Source organism: Pteropus vampyrus, unplaced genomic scaffold (genome assembly GCF_000151845.1).
Source record: "Pteropus vampyrus isolate Shadow unplaced genomic scaffold, Pvam_2.0 Scaffold336, whole genome shotgun sequence".
Classification (NCBI taxonomy): domain Eukaryota; kingdom Metazoa; phylum Chordata; class Mammalia; order Chiroptera; family Pteropodidae; genus Pteropus; species Pteropus vampyrus.
The window spans coordinates 840,313-862,136 of NW_011889117.1; the positions used below are offsets into that span (position 1 = coordinate 840,313).

General features: G+C 38.3%; 1 protein-coding gene and 1 pseudogene across 2 annotated transcripts in view; both read left to right on the plus strand.

Moving 5' to 3' along the window:
* CBFA2T2 (CBFA2/RUNX1 translocation partner 2) overlaps positions 1–20,957 on the plus strand; it is a 31,646-nt gene extending 10,689 nt beyond the window's left edge. Inside the window, exons 4-10 of one of the 2 annotated variants that reach the window (XM_023522233.1) lie at positions 3,495–3,676; positions 4,610–4,863; positions 5,114–5,199; positions 6,604–6,799; positions 15,275–15,343; positions 18,105–18,295; positions 20,919–20,957. In XM_023522233.1, coding sequence (XP_023378001.1) covers positions 3,495–3,676; positions 4,610–4,863; positions 5,114–5,199; positions 6,604–6,799; positions 15,275–15,343; positions 18,105–18,295; positions 20,919–20,942 — 1,002 coding nt within the window. In that variant the 3' untranslated portion in view covers positions 20,943–20,957. The remainder of the gene's footprint in view (positions 1–3,494; positions 3,677–4,609; positions 4,864–5,113; positions 5,200–6,603; positions 6,800–15,274; positions 15,344–18,104; positions 18,296–20,918) is intronic. The other variant, XM_023522234.1, reaches the window with a different exon arrangement.
* On the plus strand, positions 14,417–14,535 carry LOC111730857 (annotated as a pseudogene).
* Positions 20,958–21,824: the final 867 nt, after the last annotated feature.

The window sequence follows — 21,824 nt, forward strand, 5'->3', positions numbered from 1 at the left end:
ATTTGCTACCAATCCCTGTTTTGTAATATAAATCGGGGTGGCTTATATATTATCATATCTTTATTTTATTTTGGGCTGTTAGGGAAATGTGAGTGCAGCCTGAAGATCAGTCTTATATTTGATGAGATGAGAATTGCAAAAGCCTTGAGTTGGTCTGTATGCAGACTTCTGATGATGACATACAGATACAAGTAGAGGGTGGATCAGGAGGTGACATGGAGGCTGGGCTCTTAGCAGAAAAAGTAACTGAGACACTAAATCTTTTGGTTGTGGCCAGATGGTGAAGATGAGTGTTATCTGAGAGGAGGCTATCAGACAATAAAAAGCTTTTACATTTCAGACTCTCACCCTAAGGACAGAAGAACATGTGGAAAGCAATGTTTGCATCCTCCCAACCCCTAGTTGAATGTAACTTTAATTATGGCCTCTGAAATTATGTTCCCTGGAATATAACTTTTGGGGACCGTGTTAAAGTATACTTACCTGATAAATAAGATAGTATTCAGTTTATAAGTAATGTGCTCTTTTAAAAGGACTTTTTATTTTGAAATAATTTCATGCTCACCGAAAGCTGCAAAATGGTACAGTAAAATTCCTGTACCCTTCACTCAAATTCTCCAAATGTTTATATTTTATCACATCTGCATTATTCTTTGTCTTTCTACTAATTTTCCTCAAAAGTGTTTGAGAGTAAGATGCAGACATTATACATACATTGAATTACTTTAGTATGCTTAACAAATCGAGAAATTAACATTGATACATTGATAAAACACTATTACTAAAGGACACTAATATCCTTTACAAGAGCCAAAAAAAGTGTGGGTTTTTTTGTGTGTTGATATATCTAATTCAGGATCACATCTTGCATTTCGTTGTCATGTCTCTTCAGTGTACTTTAATCTGAAACAACCTCAACCTTTTATGATCTTGACATTTTAAAGAGTACGAGATGATTATTTTATAGAATGAACCTCAGTTTGGATTTTTATGATATTTCCTCATGATTAGAATCAGATTATGCATTTTAAACAGTAAATAGCAGGTAAGATATCACTTTATGCTGTCAGGAGACAGATGTTAATTTGTCTCATAATTGGTGATAATGACTTTGATCACTTGGTAAAGGCCATGTATGTCATGCCTCTCCACTGTAAAGTTACTGGGTTTTTTTTTCCAATAAAACAAAACTTTTAAAAAAAAGAAACAACAAGAACCAAAAAAAATAAAAAAAAGCGAACTTGTGTCAAAGATTTTATTTAACTCATTATTAACGAGGGAATCAATAAGGTGTTGAAACCAGTTCAGGGGAGAACTCAAAGAACAGTCTCATGTATTGATCATAATTATTGATATGAATGGGCAAAAAGTAAAATTAGCTTCTACAGTGGACAAGGGAAGTCAATTGAACCTCTACTAGACATAATTTTATGCCTACTCCCATATACAACAAAATTATTTTGCATTGCTATCAGTTATCTGTTACTTGCAGAGTCATACAATAGCTTAAAGGCAATGAAAGACTATAGTCAGATACCAGTGTGCTCTAGACCAAGCATAGTTTGGAAACCTGTGATCCTAATCCAGCTCACCATATGGTTTTGTAAAGCCCTGTAGAGAATGTTTCTTTTTTTTTTCCACAAATAAACATTTGTAATTGATTTCATATTAGGGAGCGCTAACTTTGAACCTCACTTAAGTAAGCTAAATATTATCCTTAATCCACACCCCTGCCAAATGAATTATATTCTTTTCATTAGTAGTAGACTAATAGTACCAAAAAGCTGTACTAAATTGTTTTTGTATTTTGACTTTTGTCAATACAATATTTGGAAATTTGTTTCCTCTCTTATATATGAATACCACATAATATCTTCAATTTTGCCTCCTGACTCACAAAGCCTAAATATCTGGCCAATAAATATGCCTTTCTTTTTTTTGTTTTACCTGTATTTCATAAGAACATATAATAACATCAAGAATATGTTATCTTACTGAAGTACTGATACCACTTTTTAAAAACTTTTTAAATTGGAGCATAGCAGATATACAGGAAAATGCATAAGTCTCAGGTACACGGCCTGCGTTGTCACTCTAACAGCATTGAAGCCTTGGACTCTCAGAGCAGTCTGTGGCACTTTGTTCAGCCCTGAAACAGCTGTGCTAGTTCTATCTTGATCTGTTTTTTGTATGTCAGAGCCAGTAGACAATTATTCCCCCCAAGACACCAGAATCAAGAAGGATTTGTGTTAATAGGAAAGAATTAGCTTTTTTTAAATTCATCAAAGGTTACACACATGTTTCAGATGTAAAGATCTGACATGGTATTTTTTCAATTAAGATTTTATAGTTGCTATGAGATTGAGGTTATAGAACAGACTTAAAAAGTGTTTTATATCATTACATTCCCTATTCTTAACTGTTATTTTGGAAAACAGCATGAGGTAGGTTGTTATGGCAGCTTTTTGGCTAGCATTTAGGTTTTTGTAAATTTATTTCTGTTTTAAAACTGTCACTAATTATGGTGCCTACTAAGTTAACCCTTGGTAAAGGGATGACTACTTGCATGTATTAAAACTCTCCTTTCACTTGCTCATCTGTTTACCTTGGAGTGAAGACTACTATTATGGGCTCAGTCTGAATTGTTTTTAAATTTGGGGAGAAACGTATAATTCTTCATTTTTTTAAATAAAAGAAATGTGGGAAATATACAGTTAAATGTGAAGGAATTGGAGTTCAGGTTAAAGAGTGTAGGTGTTTTTATATGATATGTCCACATTAAAGGTATTCTCAGTTTGAAGTTAAGGAAAAATAATCGATATGCAATTAATTATCCTTTTTACAAAATAAGAAAACATGCCCAGTGAGGATACCACACTAAGAAATAGATTCTGCCAGTGGGTTACCTGTGTATCCTCAAAGCCTAATTTAAGGCTCATTCCAGTCACTCCCAATACGTTTTTAAAAATCCATGTTTCAAACAAGCCAAAATAATCACTGTTTCCAGAATTCCACGGCAGTTCTTTTAGAGAACATGAAGGAAAGATTGAGTAGTGCTATCAGAGACAGGTTAGAGTTCAGAAGAGAGAAACCACGCCTTGTGATGTAGAAGGAAGAGTGAATTTCTTCTACTCTCATATAAACAGTACTAATTCTCTCACTGACCATATCTTCAAAATGTATATATTTTTAAATTTTGTTCAACGAACCTTTATTGATCTTCGTTTGACACTGACTAGGCCTCAAAAGTAATAATAAAGCACAGTTTCTTCAGGGGATTTATTTACATCTTGTGAGGGGGCAAGAGACAAGTCAACCAGCAGTCAAGTTTGTCACTTAACTCACAGAGGCATATGAAAATCAGACTGACAAGGATAGAAGGGCTTTTGTCTTGTGTTATCTTATTTCTGAAATCCTTTTGAGGTGCTGAGCCCTGTTGTGTGGGGCCCAACACCTGGAAAACTACCTTCCAGCCCCTGCCTCTTCTTTTCAAGGCCAACCTGCCCCTGCTGCAGCGAGAACTGCTACACTGTGCTCGGGCCGCCAAGCAGACCCCATCCCAATACCTGGCTCAGCATGAACACCTTCTGCTCAACACAAGTATCGCATCCCCTGCTGACTCTTCTGAGCTGCTCATGGAAGTGCATGGAAATGGAAAGAGGCCCAGTCCAGAGAGGTGAGCAAAGAGCTTGGTTGTCCTTGCTTTTCTGGAACTACTCTGAGCTTTCTCTTTGCTTGTGAAAGAAAGAGAATTTGATAACTATGGTAATTTAGAGGAATGGGCTCAGAATTTCTAAGGTTAGTTTTGCTTCGTGCCAACATCAAGCAACAGAATGTTTCTCAAATCTATAGGTGTAGTTCTCAGATATGAGTATTTTTCAAAAACTCCTCAGATGACTCTATATACCCCAGATGAGAAACTCTGCTCTAAAGCATTCTGTATGTCCACTGCTCCAGAACCATAAGGAACACCCAAGGCATTTGTTCTAATGTGTGAAGTCTTGTGAAAGTACCACAATTAATTATTGATACTTGTTAATGAATCACCATTACTATGAAGATGGAAATTATATTAACTTATCCTGGAAATTTCAGTGTGTCTACCACAACATTCTATGCTTTTGTCAAGGAAACAATATTTTAGCAATATTGGAAAATTTGTTACAGTTGAAGCTAAATGACTAAAAACCCTACTGATTCACAAGTATATTAATTATTGAGCCTTCTTTCTCCTATATGGAAATTGTTTGTTTCTTATGACCAGCCTCTACAATAGCAAATTTGGCCTTGAAACATTCCCAAACATAGTTGAACCCATAATCCTCTTATTATATCACATAAGAAAATGCCATCACCTCCTTGGTCTCTCCTTTGCTTCTTGAGACTTAGATGTATATGTCTGATTATGGATGAATTCGACCTTTCTTTTCATGCTGTAATAAATCAGCAATTTATTTAATGTCCCTCAAGACATTTTAGTTCATGACTCATTCAGATCTTTCCTATCGTCTTCCTGTTTGTGACAGTGCATAGCACAAAGTAGGTGCTCAAAGACATGTTTACATGAACACCTCTTGTTGGGCTCAGGTATGTACTTCCCTTTCTACAGGAGAGAAGAGAACAGTTTTGAAAGAGATGCAATTCCTTCTGAGCCTCCTGCCAAGAGAGTGTGTACAATCAGTCCCGCTCCCCGGCACAGTCCTGCCCTTACTGTGCCCCTTATGAATCCGGGGGGCCAGTTCCATCCTACACCTCCGCCTCTGCAGCACTACACCTTAGAAGATATTGCAACTTCCCACCTGTATCGTGAACCCAACAAGATAATAGAACATCGAGAAGTACGTGATAGGCACCACAATCTTAGTAAGTGACATAAGCCTGTTTTCCTTTGGGGCTGTTTGTCTTTCATAATTGATTTATAGGAGTTTTTATATATATTCTCAATAGTGATTTTTTTTGTTGGTTTTATATCATTGTAGATCCCACACTCTAGTATGAGTCACTGCCTTAGTAGTGTGCACATATCTGGTGTGATTGTGTGTTTGTACTTGATAGAATTCTGCTTACTGTATTCTTCCCTGTATCTTCAAATTTAATCTTTAATTTCTCATAGGTCTAAATGGAGGCTATCAGGATGAGTTGGTAGACCACCGTTTGACAGAAAGAGAATGGGCTGATGAATGGAAACATCTTGATCATGTAAGAATCTTGTAGTGTATAATTTTTTTAACTATTACTTTTAATTCTTAATATTATTTACCTGTACTAATAGAGTGTGTATATTTGGAGTGAACTTAACTAGAGCAACAATTCTTTGCAATAATCTACTATTCCCCCAGCCAGAGAGCTAAGAGTAACTCCCAAATCTTGATGGTGGGCTGTTCACTTCAGGTCATAACCAAGTAAAGTCATGATGTATAATGGTTAAAAATGCAGGTTTGTGAGTTCAGGTACCAGCTTTGCCACTTCCTCTCTTGTGCAATGGGTAAATTGCTTTGCCATTTTTCACCTTAATTTTCATATCTCAAAAAAATTTCCATTTCTTTTTTTTTTAAATCAGCCATAGAAAAGAATGCAATCTTGCTATTTGAAACGACATAGATGGACCTAGAAGGTATTATGATACGTGAAATAAGTCAGAAAGACGAATACCATATGATTTCACTCGTGAAATCTAAAAATCAAAACAAATGCACAAACAATACAGAACAGGAACAGACTCATACAGAGAACAAACTGCTGTTTGCCCTGGGGTCGGGGTGTGTGTGTGTGTGTGTGTGTGTGTGTGTGAGAGAGAGAGAGAGAGAGAGAGAGAGAGAGAAAAGGTGAAAGGAATTAAGAGATACAAACTTCCAGTTATAAAATGTGGGGATGTAACATGCAGCACAAGGAATGTAGTCGGTAATGTTGTAATAATCTTGTACAGTGTCAGATGGTTACTAGACTTATTATGGTTTGATCTCTTTGTAAGGTATATAAATGTCGAGTCATTATATTTTACACTTGAAACTCAGCATTCACAGGAGAGCTGTAATATGTAAACTGCTTATCACATGGCCTGGTTTAGAGGAAGTGTTAAATAAATAAATGTGTAGTTTTTCCAAATACAAATGAAAATTAGTATACTAGTACACAGTGTAAGCCAAAGTTCCCTGTCCCATTGTAAGAGAATGTTTCCCCTTACACTAAAAAGAGAAGAGAAAAATGTAGTACTTGCTTGAAATATATATACTGTAGCTTTTCCATCTTGAATGACATTATCTCTGAACGGTATTTCTCTGATTACATTTTTAATAAATCTCCAGCTTCATCAGATGTCTTGGTGTGTTTAGTCAGGTATATAATGTGGTTTCACCATAGTTTTTAAAGGACTGTTATAATGAGATTTTGACTACTTCAACCCTGAAGAATCCAAAGTGTTATTTTGAAATCCAAACAAAAAAATAAAATAAATTATATGTGTATATATATTTAAAAAGAAGCAGTAGGAAAGGCTTTAAAATGTAAACATGATATTGCTAAATCTGAAAGATACCTAAACTTTCATTCTTTATATTTTTGTTTACCTGTCCTTGATTTGCAATCTCTACCTGTCTGGGTTAGGCCCTTAACTGCATTATGGAAATGGTAGAAAAAACAAGGCGCTCGATGGCAGTTCTGCGGCGCTGTCAGGAATCTGATCGCGAAGAACTCAACTACTGGAAAAGACGATATAATGAAAACACAGAGATGAGGAAAACAGGGAGTGAATTGGTCTCTAGGCAGCACAGTCCTGGGAGCGCAGATTCTCTCAGCAATGGTAAGATGGCAAAGCACGCTTTTTATATTTTACTTTAAAGGAAGATGGTGATAGATTGTGGAATTAGAAATACCCAGCTGATTATGAAGAGTAAATGATAAAATATGTCAAGGACTCAGTACCTGGCATGTTTGAGAAATAATGTCTTCCTCACTGAGAATGAGAATATTTGTGATTTTGTTCCATTTTTAACTCTCTTTCTATATATGTGCTAGGTAATGATCAAAAAGTGATCTTAAATTCAGATTGGCTGAATGTACTAGGTACTCTCATGTACATCACATTTATTCCTCACAGTAGCCCTGAAAGTGTTTGCCTCACCTTCCCTCCTCTTTTTCCCAATCCCATCTGGGAAAATACTATTTATTGACCTCTGCCTAGAGGCCTTCTACAAAAAGTCTTACTATACCAACCCAGGTTGTCTCATCTTGCCTATTCCCAGTCTCAAGCAGCAGAGATATGAACAACTGTTCTCTCAATCCAGGGTGCATCCAGGACGCCACATCTGTTCCCCCAAATGTTTCGTCACGTTCACCTTGTAACTGAAAAGGTGTCCTATTCAAAGACACAGATAAAGGAGGAGTCATCTGTGACCGGGCTCTTTCCCACCCACTCACTTCAAGCTCCCAATTCTCAGTAGGGAGAATGAATCTCTCCTTAGGACAGACCTAGCATATTCCACAGAAGATAGCTGTTAGTCTAGCCAACCATAGAGTAGCAACGTTGTGTGGGATATTTAATGCAGCAAGACATCAAATACCCACAACAAGTTGCAGAAACTTAGCCATTTCACCCTTCTAATCACAAACCTTCCATCATGAGGCTGCAGGTAAGATGGCATAGAATGCGGTGAGCTGTAGACATGAGTTGACTCTTCTCAGGCCAGGATTGTAGGCCTTGCTGGTGTCATTTAATTAAACATTACTTTGTATTAACCTCTACTCATCTTTTTCACCCTTTGTTTTAGGGTGTAGATAGGCGAATGTATGTTCCAATCTGCCTGGGAAAGTCCCAGTTATCCTGTCATAATCACAACTAACACCTCCCTCACTTTGTCACTCTAGGATTAGCTCTTCACAGATCCTAGTGTTTCCTTCTCTCAGGATTCTCAGGAATATCAGTCTGTCTGATATGAACAGTATCCTTTAGTATCTATGCATATTATATGTATTTAATTTATTTCACTAATTCTCTTATGTATTTGTGGTAGTATAGAAGGAACGCGTAATTCGTATCCTAAACAAGCATGCTATTGAAAATGTGAACCAAAACCACCCCAAAAACTACTTGTTACTGGTCTCTGATGATATAAGAAGTCCATCTCAGGACATATCGGGCACCGTTAGCTTCTTTATGAGAAGAATCCACTAAACCAAGCAGTGTGCTTAGTGACATAGTTGTTTTGCATTCTGGTATAAAATTCCAAATCTCTTCATGGACCAAAACCAATTTGTAGACCAGTACTTTGAGTAGCACTGCCCTACACTGGACAGTATTTTGGGGCATAGCACACAAACATAATCATCAATGACTTAAATAACTAGATAATTTGTGTGTTAAATGTTTGGGGTTATGCAGAAACCCCTGGTGGATTGTTATTTCAAGTATTTAGTATTTAAATGTTTTTGATGCTTTGGAGAGAAACTGACTAGAGACTGGATGGCATTATTATTTTTCCCTTTTAAAATAATGAAATACAGATTCCATATATCTAAAAATTTGTGATTTACTGTGTTTTCAGGAACAAATTTTGTTCAGACAATAAGGGATGTATTTTGGTATTTAAGGATGAATAAATAAGTATGAAAACCATACAGAAAAATAAGGAAATGATTATCATGGAATTCAGGAGCATGATTTCTTCTGGGGGTTGTGGGGTGGAAGATGCAGATGATTTAGAGTGAGGTCTCATCGTCTTTTATCAGCTGTTCTCAGGACAGGATTACATGTCTGGCTACCACCATTTAAATAACACTGTGGCTTACCACTTCCCACCTCTTGGGGATTTGGGGTTGCTTAGAAGTGTTCTTTTTCTGGATCCGTAGGTTTATGGGTGTTCATTTTGTAATTTTTCATTAAGTTGTACATTAATATTTTTATGAACTCATTAACCATCTAATGTTTTTGGCAATTAAGTTTTAAAAAAGGGAAGAAACTGACTAAGCTATCAGTTTTTTCAGAGAATGAGAATAATGTGGGTGTTTATTACAAATACACATTCTAGGTCTTTCCCTGGAGGTTGTGATTCAGAGATGAAAAAATCTGAATGCATGCGTTTAACGAGTCCAATAATCAGGCAAGTTAGAGAGAAAAAGATGAAAAAAATTAGGGGGATCCATCAAAGTCTTATCCAAATCATATGAGTTTCAGAAATGATGGAACAGAACAGAAAGAGAAGATAGAATAGTTATTGAAATAATTAAGAAAAAATTACCGAGAAGTGAAAGACAGTATTCTAGGTTGGACCAGTCTACAAAGTAAACAACATAGTGGAAGAAACAAACTTATCAATGAGCATTATTGGAAGTTAGAAGACAAACTGAAGGAAAGTTACTTTAACTTAGAATTCTATACTCAATCAAAACAATTGTTAGATTAACAACCCACAATTTTTCGAAAAATGCACCTCTCATCTACCCTTCATTGTGGTGTCTACACTCACATTACTCTTATTCTCCAGAAAAACTGATAGCTTAGTCAGTTTCTTTATTTTTTTAAATTTAATTGCCAAAACATTAGATGGCTAACAAGTTCATAAAAATATTGGTGTACAACTTAATAAAAAATTATAAAGTGAACACACATAAACAAACCAGAATTGGGTAGAATATACTCCAGTACAGGGAAATAAACCAAAAGCGGGGAGACACGGAATTGATGAAACAGGAACCACCAGAGGAAAGAGCAGAAGGGAATCCTTAGGATAGGGAAGGAGGGCCCCAAGCAACAGTGGTACAGCTAGCCTGGAGAGCAGCCAGTTCAGACTGGAATAGCCCAGAAGCTTGCACGAGATTTCTTTAAGAAAATGAAATTTATAAAATATTTACACAATAAGAAGAGAATTTGAGACTTAATTAGAAATAATCACATAAGAAGTTTAGCACATAAATAAACATAGTAATTATTAACTCTAAGATAAAACTTGTTTGGGGAGATAAAAAGATTCATAGAATCTGAACCACATGACTCAGCTGTACTGTAATTGTTGACTGTTGATGAAACAATTTTAGTATATCTCTGTTTGGGGGAATGGAAGGGGAAGGAATTGTGAATGTATCTGTAGTGGGGTCGGAGTCGGGGGGTTAAAAGATAATGAAATTCTTTCCTACTGAAATGGCTGGTCAGTTGATAATGTCTACAACTGAAAAATCAAGCTGTAGCAATACCAGAAGAACCAGCTTAAAAAAAGACACTTTACCATCGTTGCAATAGAAAATGTATATGACCCACCAAAAGGTGTTACTCTTAGTGTGGTTTGGAAGATCTTGGAAGATGCCCATTAGAACCCACCTGAGGACTTCAGGAAAAATCCTGATGTCCTGGACCCACCTCAAGTTTCTGATTTAATTGGTCTGAAATGGAACCTGGGCTCTCAGAGTCTAGAGCCAGTCCTTGATGTACATCATCATTTAATTCTCGGAGCGACCTCATGAGGTAAGTATCATTTTTAATGAAACTGCATGGCTCATTATAGAAAATACAGAAATATATAAAGAATTTTTACTAGCTCATCATCCCACACTGAAGACTTTTATCTCCATTATGATATTCATCCTTAAATGCATCCTTCTATGTTTCCTAAGAATTAGAGCATTCTCCTACATAACCACAACACCATTAGTCTGCTATTTCTGATCCATTTATTTGCATTATCTGTCCGGTCTTTGATTACAATGCCTTGGAAACTCTAGTTTTTTTTTTGGTTTTTTTTAGTGAACCAGCTGAAATCCTGACTTCTATCTTCTTCAGGGTTAGAGATATACAAACAGTTATTTTGGCTTCTGAAAATATGAAAATGTCTCTAGCTTCCAGATATTTCGTGAGTAAGCTGAGAAGTTCCTTTAGGGTCAGGCGTATCTCACCTTTTACATCTGTCAGAAAAATAAAATGCTGAGGACTAGGCATGTCCTCAAGGATATAACCAGAGGCTTATTGATGACTGAAGTAGAGTGGCTTTTCCTTAGTTAGTGAAGACCTCTCCGTGTCCCCACAAGTAAACAAGTGTTTATTCTGTCATTTGACGTCAGTGACAGCTTATCTACATACTCAAACCCTTTTTCTCACTGGTTTTCCTTATTTAAGATTCAGTCAAAATTGATCTACTTCTTTTTTCTTAGGTCATTTTACTTTGCCTATTCTGGTCCATATCTCATGCTTGAGTTTCTAGGTGTTTCACAAATGGCCACATGAATCAGGAACTTCACCTGTGTTGAAGAGAGCCCTTCAATTTTCTGTTACTTGGCAGTGATGATAGCGTTTCTTAGAAAACCCAGTGTCAAAGAAAAACATTAATACTGTCAAAATGTTAAACTTTTGGAGTTCCTTTTTAGAGTGATGATAATCTGTAACCTTGATAGTGATGGAGGTTGAACAACATTGTGAATGTACTAAATATTACTGAATTGTACATTTTTAAATGGCAAATTTTATGTGTATTTTATAGGATTAAAAATAATAAAACCTCATTATCCTTTCATAGCTTCAGGAGGATACAGAAGTAGGTTCTTTGTGCAAACAGCTCTTGGAATAGAGGAGACTCCCTCCCTATCCACACCAGTTTGCTGCCAATTCTTAGGCATTCTCTGGAGGACTAGCCATTTTATCAAGCTCCTCTGGCAGATGTTTCATGCCAAGCCAATCTCCCCTTCCACACTGGCTGTTTCCCTGATTCCTCTTTGCACCATGGGTTGGTGAGTGTTCAGAGCATAAAATATACTTTTCAGATTAGCCTCAACAAAGCATAATGAAATGAGAGAGTCTGCTGGCTGACTCATTTAAAAAAAAAAAAAGTCAAATTACCTTAATTAATTTTCACACTTTTCAAAGCAATGGAACCATTTCTATTAAAATATTTTATCTTACAACCACAATAAATATATATGAAAAGGCACCCTCTACTCTGTGCCCTTTCCAGCAAAGGGTTGCCTCTTTGGGGTACATTTGAAATACACTGTTGCAGGTCAGAGTATATTCTTTACTACTTGCTTTTTTGATTGTTAGTTTATAAGCATTTTAAGAAATTTAAAGGAAACCTCCTCAAATCACATATAAGGATTCAGAGTTGCCAAGAAACAAAAGGGCCCATGTACTGACTTAGTCGCTGACAGACTCACTTACTCTGAGCTCCATCTGTGGGGCAGCAGCAAGAAAGGTGCCAGGGACATAAAGGGAGGAACTGAATTGTCTGTCTCAGTGCAAGGGCTGAAGGGGCAGCTTTCTCCCAGAAGGAAGTGCTAGCAGAAGCCAGTGTTCTTTTGTTGAGGCCTCCCTAACCCAGCGTGCAGGTGTAGGCGGCTGCCATATCTGAGTCTCCATCAACCTGTCTAACACTGTTCACCTGACCCTGGTGATTGCCTGAGACCCTGCCCCATCCAATTTTCAGGCCCACCCAAGCCTGGCACTAGTGGCAGCTAGCCTTGGTTCACAGCTTAGCCTCACACAGGCACCTCCAAGCTCAGCACAGGTGGCAGCCATCTGCAGATCACTTTGTAGCTCATATTATGTGGCCCCAGGTGGGGCACAGTCAGCTTCTGACCTTGGCCTGCAACAGAGTCCATCCCAGGAGGCCCCAGGACCAATATATCTGGTAGCCAGCTTTACACCACACCAGAACAGCACTCAACAACCTCCACAAAAGACACACCCAACGAGTAGACTGCTCAGGCACCAGAGCCCTGCTAAAGCAAATCTTGCTCTGTAGAATCAGCCCCTGCACAGCAGCCACTCCACTGTAGTCACAGCCTTTCCTCACAACCAGTAAGCCTGAGGGTCAATCCCTCCTATTGGCATGCCACCAGCAATCAAGGTTCTACTACAACAGGAGGGCACACGTAACCCACACAAGGGACATGCTGGAGCACCTGGCTCAGGTGACCAAGGAGACTATGCCACAGGACACCTACTATATAAGGTGGTCACCCTGCCAAGACTGAGAGATGTAGCAGAAGTATCTAATACCTAAAAACAAGCACAGGGAGGCCGCCAAATGACGAGATAAAGAAACATGTCCCAAACGAAAGAAGAGGACAAAGCTCCAGAGAAAAGAATGAAATGGAAGCAAGCAAACTACCAGATACAGAGTTCAAAACACTGGCTATCAGGATACTCAATGATCTCAGAACTTCGACAAAGAGATAGGAAACATAAAAATGGAGATAGGAAAAATAAAAAAGAATCAGTCAGAAATGAAGAATGCAGTAACTGAAAAAAGAATATATTAGATGGAATCAACAGTAGATTAGATGAAGCAGAGAATCAAATCAGTGATGAGGTAGATAAGTGGAAGAAAATGTAGCAGAAAACACCCAATCAGAACAGCAACAAGAAAAAAGAATCCAAAAAAATGAAGATAGTTTAAGGGGCCTCTGGGTCAACATCAAGCATACCGATATTTGCATCATAGGGATACCAGAAGGAGAAAAGAGAGAGCAAAGAATTGAAAACCAATTTGAAGAAATAATGATGGAAAACTTCCCTAACCTGGCAGAGAAAATAGACAGACCACCCTAGGAAGTGCAAAGAGTTCCAAACAAGGTGAACTCAAACAGGCCCACACCAAGACACATCATAATTAAAATGCCAAAGGTTAAAGACAAAGAATCTTAAAAGCAACAAAGGAAAAGCAGTTAGTTACCTACAAGAGAGTTCCCATAAGACTGTCAGCTGATTTCTCAATAGAAACTTTGCAGGCCATAGGGATTGGCATGAAATATTCAAAGCGATAAAAAGCAATGACCTAAAGCTAAGACTACTTGCTATACCTAGCAAAGCTATCATTTAGAATTGAAGAACAGATAAACATTTTCGCAGATGAGAAAAAGCTAAAGAAGTTCATCACCACCAAACCAGTATTACAAGAAATGTTAAAGGGACTTCTTTAAGAAGAAGACTTAAAAAATATAAAATGTCAATAACTATGTAGCTATCAACAATTTAAATGTAAATGGATTAAAATAAAATGTTCCAATCAAAAGACACAGAGTGGCTGAATGGATAAGAAAACAAAACCCTTACAACATGCCTCCTACAAGAGTCTCATTGAGGATCAAAAGATACAAAGACAGAAATTAAAGAGATGGAAAAAAGATATTTCATAAAAATGGAAACAAACAAAAAAAACCCCAAAACTGGGGTAGCAATACCAATGTCAGGCAAAATAGAGTTTAAAACAAAGGCTATAACAAGGGACAAAGAAGGACCCAGTAATTCTACTTCTGGGTATTTATCTAAAAAACTCAAAACAGTACTCTGAAGGGACCTATGCATCTATATGTTTATTGCAGCATTATTTACAATATCCAAGATATAGAAGCAACCTGAGTATCCATAAATGGATAAAGAAGAGATGGTACATGTATACAGTGGAATATTACTCAGCCATAAAAAATAATTAAATCTGTTTACAGCCATTCCACCCTGAACAAGCCCGATCCTGTCTGATCTTGGAAGCTAAGTAGGGTCGGGCCTAGTTAGTACTTGCATGGGAGACCACCTAGGAAGACCAGGCGCTGTAGGCGTAAAAAATAAGAAATTGTAAGCTGACAAGATCCTTGCAGTCTGTGAGGTCAACCAAGGGTTGCCTCACAAAAAAAAAAAAAAGAAAAAAAAAAGAATGAATTTTTGCCTTCTGCAACAACATGGATGGACCTAGAAGGTATTGTACTGAATGGAGTAAATCAGACAGAGAAAGACATGTCATATGTTGAATCTAGAGAACAGAATAGATGAACAAACAGAATAGAAACAAGCTCATAGATAAGAGCATTTTGCTAGTTGCTGGATGGGGAGGTTGGGCAAAGCAGGGAGAGGATTAAGAGGCACAGATTAGTAGTTATAAAAAAGTCGTGGGGATATAGAGTATACCATGGAGAATATAGTCAGTGGTATTGTACGTATGCTGTCAGATGGATACTGGATTTATTGGGGTGATCACCTCAGAATTTATAAATGTCTAATAATCACTGTGTTGTACACCCGAAACCAATATACTATTTTATGTCAACTAATTGAAAATAAAGAAATATTACAAAGAACAATACTGTTTTTATTTGAGGTGTGATTATGTTTTTAAAGTAAAAATTAAGTGTACTATTTTATAATCTGATTTTATCCCTTAGAATTTATTTTTTTGCACTAAACGAACATACATGTTTGAATCTAAGTGATGAGTGAAAGGTCTGGTAAATTTTTCATAAAAATAAAACATGCTGCTTATAGGTAGCTTCTGACCCTTTGCTACTTATCTCTCTTTTGTAGATTCTCAGCGGGAATTCAACAGTAGGCCAGCTACAGGATATGTGCCTGTGGAATTTTGGAAAAAAACTGGTATGTGTCTTTCTGCTTACAAGTTGCATGTACTTACTTATTTGTTGCCAGCATGGAACATATGTTTGAGGGAAAGGTAGTTTTCTCATAACATCCTCCTCATAGAGCTCTAGGCTCCTATCTCTCCCCCTCCAGCTTTCCCACACATCTGGACTGCCTCTCATGTTACTTTGCAGGTCAAGAATTTGGAATGACTCCCTGGAGTCCGTCCAGGACCTTTTTATACTCTTTTTATGGGTCACACTAAGGCATTAAGTAACCAATGCTTCCATTCCTGATCATGTAGCTTAATTCATATATGCCTTTTCACTGGAATCTATACTCACAGTTTTCATATGCCTACCACATTGTGTTCATTCTGCTCTTGAGACAGGCCTCTGCTCTTCCTTTCACCTTTGCTGTCCCTAGCTTGGTCAAGACCATTCTTGATAGGGCTCAATTTGTGCAAGAATAAAGGAGGGTGGGACTGCCCTCCTTCAGATGGAGGGCTAAACTAATCTCACATCCCTAATATTTCCCTTATTTAAATACTAGCTGCCTTCCTCTTGCCTCCCTTCTCCCCTCCCCCTTTTCTTGGAGCGGGGGGAGATTCAGTACAGTTTTTGGTTTTCTTATGTACTTCTACAAAAAATTAGTACCCGTTATTCATAAAAGACTTGCAAGAGCATCAAGATAATAAATGGACAAAAGATATGAACAGACAAATTATGAGAAATACAAATAAACATATTGCAAAAATTTTTATTCATACTGGCTATCAGGAAAGTACAAGATAAATATCTACCCTGATCAGTTAGCCCCCAAAATCTTAAACACCAAATTTTAGTGGACCCTTTTAATGACACTAAATAATTCACCAGAAGATGATATATGAAATTATTAAGTTTTACCAACCATGCATACATGCAAATTCTTGAAATCATTCCTCACTTTTTCATGCTTTTGAATCCTTTCAAAAGCAGATGATCCAGGCTTATGCACACAAATTGCTGAGAAGCAACAGTGTGTATAAAGATATTGTTTTTAATACATTCTAGGCAAGGGAGAGGAATCCTGGGACATGCCCAGATATCTGTGAATGGTTATGTGAATTTACAGTGCAACACCAGAACAAAATATTATTTTACCTTTAAAAATAATTTAGAAAACAACGTATCAACTTGGAAAAATCTTTGCGCTTAAAAATAGGAAATGTATATAATATTGCCAAAGAATGGAATAGAATTGTGGGAAATAAAGATAGCAATTGTTAAGTGAGAGAGAAAGATTATCATGCATAAGATCTCCTTGATAACCAGTAATTTTCTACTTGGGAAGTACCTTTGGTTAATTACAGTTAAGAGCCAGACTTTGGTGTTAAGCCAGCTAAATTTGAGTCTTTGTTCTTCTATAGTGCCATCTGTGACCTTAGATGACCCTTAGCAAGGTAGTTATTCCAAACTATGATTCTTACTTACTGAGCCTTAAATGGAGAGAATAGACGTTCTTCAGGGCATTATTTTCTTGGCTCAGTAAGAGACAACACCTACCTGGTAACTAGTAAGAGAATATGAAGAGTAGCTGTGGTGGGCCACAATGGACCTGTGTGGACACAAAAAGCAAGGGAAGCATGGAATTCAGTGTCAGGTCAAATCAGCATCATTCTTGCTTGGTCTTTGAAATGAAATCTTTCTTTTCTTAAGTCTGGAGCAATAAAATGGAAAGTTGTAGGAAGGCAGCCTAGAATACTCTTGAGCTTAGGCCGTATGTCAGAGCCAAGCAGTAAGGGAGTTTCCTTAGGCTTCTGGGTTGTCCAGTCTTGTGGTCTTGGAGGGTCATTCACATTGGGACTTAGGGCTAACACTCAGATACATAGAGTGTGTCATTTGTAGTGTCCATTCTATGGAAACCAAGCTGGATGGTAGTGATAAAAGGAAGTGATCAGGAACTAAGTGGGTGATGGTGACTAGACAGGGATTTGGAAGCCCAGAGTTCCTGGCAGCCTGCTAATATGTGTCACTTTCAGCCCATCTTTCTCTACTTGGGTCTTATATACCAAACTGCAAGCTGTTCATTTGTACCTGGATACCCCAGAGGCACCTCAGCCTTCTCACTTGTCCCCACACCAGCATTTTGCTTATTATCCATTTCATTTGCATGACCTGACCATTCTTTGCCTTTACCTCCACCTGCAGATCCTTAGATGCTGCCAGTCTCATTTTTGCCTCATCCCCTTCTCTTGCGCCACTTCCTCCTGCCTAAATTCAGTCTTCATCGCCTGAACTATTGTTCCAGCCTCTCAGTTGATATCTGTCTTCGGTCTTTTCTCCTTGCAGAGAACCCTTTAGGGTTCACATTTTCTTTAGTTCACAACTTCTAAAAATTAATTTCTACCTACTATCTCAACCAAGACACATTTTTTTGATCCTCTCCTGCCACTTGTATTGCTGACCACTTTTCTCCCTTTGAACTACCTCTTATACTGACTGACATATATCATGGCACCTAAGCCACCTTTTATACTTGGTCTCAGTTACAAAAACATGGACTATGCCTTAGCCACCTAGGTGTCCACAATCCCTAGCACAATGTGCACATATATCTATATACCCAGCAAATGATTACACGAATGGACAAGTATGAGAATAAAAGTGAACATCTGTGTCATATGTTCATCTCTGTATTTTTAGTCATCTTGTTTGAGCTCTGTCACTTAGAATTCATGTGGGGTGGGAGGGAAAAGATTTCTTGGCCAGTTGATTTTATTGTCACTTTCTTCTAGAAGAAGCTGTGAATAAGGTGAAAATTCAGGCCATGTCAGAAGTACAGAAAGCTGTTGCTGAGGCAGAGCAAAAAGCTTTTGAAGTAATTGCAACAGAGAGAGCTCGGATGGAGCAAACCATAGCGGACGTCAAACGGCAGGCCGCAGAGGATGCCTTCCTCGTCATAAATGAGCAGGAAGAGTCAACAGAGGTCAGAGCACTGTTAGCCCTGGGGCTGGGGCTGGGGCTGGGGCAGCTGGAGTGACCCAGCCCACTGCTTTCTTCTCTGGTGCTGGGCAGTAAGACAGCCGTCCACTCTTGGACTAAATGATTATAATTTTTATCCAGTACCAGAAGAGTTTCGTTTCTTGATTATGTTATATTCTTAAATATATTAGCTCATTATATTGATTTAAATTTTGAAAACTCACCCTAAAGAGTTCGTGGAATTGCACAATAATGATGACCACCATTGACTAAGTGGGTTTATTTACTGTTTGCCAGCCATGGAGCTAAGTGTGTATATTGTCTTTTTGATCTTCACAATGACCCTGTGGTGAAGGTGTTAATTGGATTCTGATTTTACAAATGAGGAGACTATGACTTAGAAATTTAACTGATATAATCCCACAGTGCTGAAGCCAGGGTGCAGGGTAAGGAAATGCGGCCCCTATAGCATCTGGCCTGCTTATAAATAGAGTAGTCCCTTAATGGATTGAAATCACAGATCAGGCAGACCCGTCCAGCCCAGCCCTCCAAAACCCAGGACCCACGACTTGGTGATGCTTCTTAGAGAAACTGGATGCTCTCATATTATGATGACAATGAAAACAATGAACAAGCTGAAAAGAAAAAAGCATATGACAAAAACATCATAGCAGCCCTTTTGAATATAATGAAAATTTTCTGGAACTTTCACTTTAGACATTTCTCAGCTTTAAGATAAACTTTAAGTCCTAAACAAGCCTATTTCTATAAGTATGCAGATTCCATCTACCAGTTGAGAGATTAGCTGTCTTTGAGACATTCTCTTAAAATAATAAAGAACTGGGACTTTTTAGCTGGTTTGTTTTTTTAAACAACAGGAAGTTTATTTTCTCTATCTATTTAAATGATCCCTTTCAATATAGCATCGCCAAGCTTGGCAATGTGAAGATAAAAATGTCTAAATATCATGTGACCATCACAGACGATATGGAAAAATTCCTTATTGTAGCACTCCAACAAAAACACTGAATTGTGAGAAATTAGTTCTTTTAACCCTCCCCACTTCTCTTCTCCTAGTTTTTCTTTAGAATTGTTTTTGAGCAGTGATATCTCTATTTCTGTTGTGTGTATTTAATTTTATATCTATAGCTATCCATATCAATATATTCATCCATATTTATCAACTTTTATATCTATGTTTATATTTAACTATATGTCTTTCTCCTAAGAAGGGTTGTAACATTTTCACTAAGAGCATGAGTTCTGGATCTGGACTGCATGGTTTAAATCCCTGCTCTCCATTTCTAGGAGTTTGCTTTCAAGGAGCTGTAATTTTAAACAATGTACAAAGTGGCCTGCAGGTGAGGTGCACACCAGCATCTATGTCAGCAAACTTTCTTTCCCAAATTAGAGGGATAAGATGGCCTAAGCTTTGGATGAGTTTGCATTGGACCAGAAGGGCTGTTTTACCTCTGTTTCACCCAGAAAATTCTCCTTAACTTATAGCCGGGCATCCCTGGAGTTTCTTGTTCATCCTGTGAGAGGTTGGCTTGGTATAATGGAAGGAGCCCAGGACTGGAGATTAGGAACCCTGATTCCAGTCCTCATTGCCCCCCACACTGGCAGTATACCCTTAAAGGAAAGTTTCCTTCCCTGCCTGTATAGTGGGTGTATAGCAGCCCATGTCCTGCCATTCTCATAGTTTCTAGAAAGATAATAATTCGATTGTGGTTGCGGAAATGTTTTTAAACTGCAGTGCACTAAATGCACTGTGCAGATGGAAAAGATTTTGTTATGTGGTTAACAACATACATATGTAAGCTGTGGCACCTCCTGCTTTTGGGGAACAGCTGCCTCCTCTGAGGGCCAGACCCTCAGGCACTACATCTTCTTGTAGTGCTTCGGGTAGAGGGATGAAGTGAGAGGTCCCCTCATCACCACAAGGCACCTTCTGTCCTGAACCTGGCTTTCCTATTAAAAATAGTGGTCTAGCAGTTGACTGTAAAATGAGCCGTTTCTCCTTTGGGCCAAGTTTGCAGTAAGGTCGGGGAGGTCTGGGATTTTGACAAGCCCAGGTAGTTCCGATATAAGTGGTCCCTGGGCACACTTGAAATAATATTGGCATAAACTGATGGCCTATGCTTTACAAAGGAAATTCTGGAATTTCATTTCTGAGTTCCCTTTGCAGTAACTCAGAAGGTTTATAGCCTGCTCTCATTAACTACAAAGGACTATTTAGCCAAGTGTGTTGCTCTAGCTTCGAAGAATGCTAATTTGAAGGGCAACTACAAGAAGAACCCTTTTCTGTCTTATATCTTGGCAGAAAGCCTCATGGTCAAGTCAGGGAAAGTCACAGGAAAAGGAAACATGACAGTATTCTTTTCACACTGTCTGCTCTGACATCACATTGTTCCTGCATGTCTGAGTCCTGCCTCTGTGGGACGTTATTTATCTTATTTGATCTCATAAATCATGAAATAAGCCATTTTAAATATAATGGCAGCTGAGGTGAAAGTACCAGTAGTTTAATACTCTTCCCCGGTTTGAGATGTTCTTGCAGACTTGCACAGAGGGCTTACAGGCTTTCCATTCAGCTGGGGCTGACCAGTTGACCTGTGTGTCCACAGCAGCCCTATGTAGGCAACCACTGAGTTCTTCCCTACAAGTGATAATGTTCTGTGTAAGCATTGTTTGGAGTCAGCCTCTCATCAGCCTCTCAAACTCTGAAGTATTAAATTCTCTGGAATGCAGTTTGCTTGATCATCTGTAAATAGACCCTGAGAATTACTTCTGTTCCCTATTTTGATCCTCTGGTGCTGGTAAGTTTGGGCAATCCCTAGACTGGTCTCCTGAGAAGGATGTTATGTTAGAAACCCTTTCTAATGCTTTTTGAAATTAAACTTATACATTGAGTATGGTGGAGTCAGGAGGTCTGGAGTTTGGGCTTTGCCTAGCCAAGTAATCATTTTATTTTATTTTATTTTAATTTATTGGGGTGACTTTAGTAAATAAAATTATATAGGTTGCAAGTGTACAGTTCTATAATACATCTATATATTGCATTGTATTCACCACCCAGAGTCAGATCTCCTTTTGTCACCATATATTTGATCCCTTTTACTTTTCTACGTCCCCAAGTAATCACTTTATAACCTTAGGCAAATCCAGCCTGCTGGCCTTCTGTGTCTCATCTGTGCAATGCAAAAGGTGGGCGAAGTGACCCCAGGCCCACTTTGTGTCTGCCGTTTTTCACTTGAGCAAGAGTCCTGATTTCATGGGGGGGATGGCCATCTTTCTTCCTTAGTGGGTGGTCAGACCAGGCCTGTGATCGACTTCTGCCATTCTGAGGAACTTGGGGAGGCGAGAGCTGAGAAAGCCGTGCCCCTTCCTGATTGCTTCACCTGGCCAGTATCATAAGGCTTTCTCTTAGAAGCAGGTCCTGGAGACCTCAGGTGCAGAAAAAAGCACTGCCGGAGTCATGGGAGCCTAGAGGAAGGAGAGGACCACAGGGCAGGTGCTGAGAGCTGCGCTTG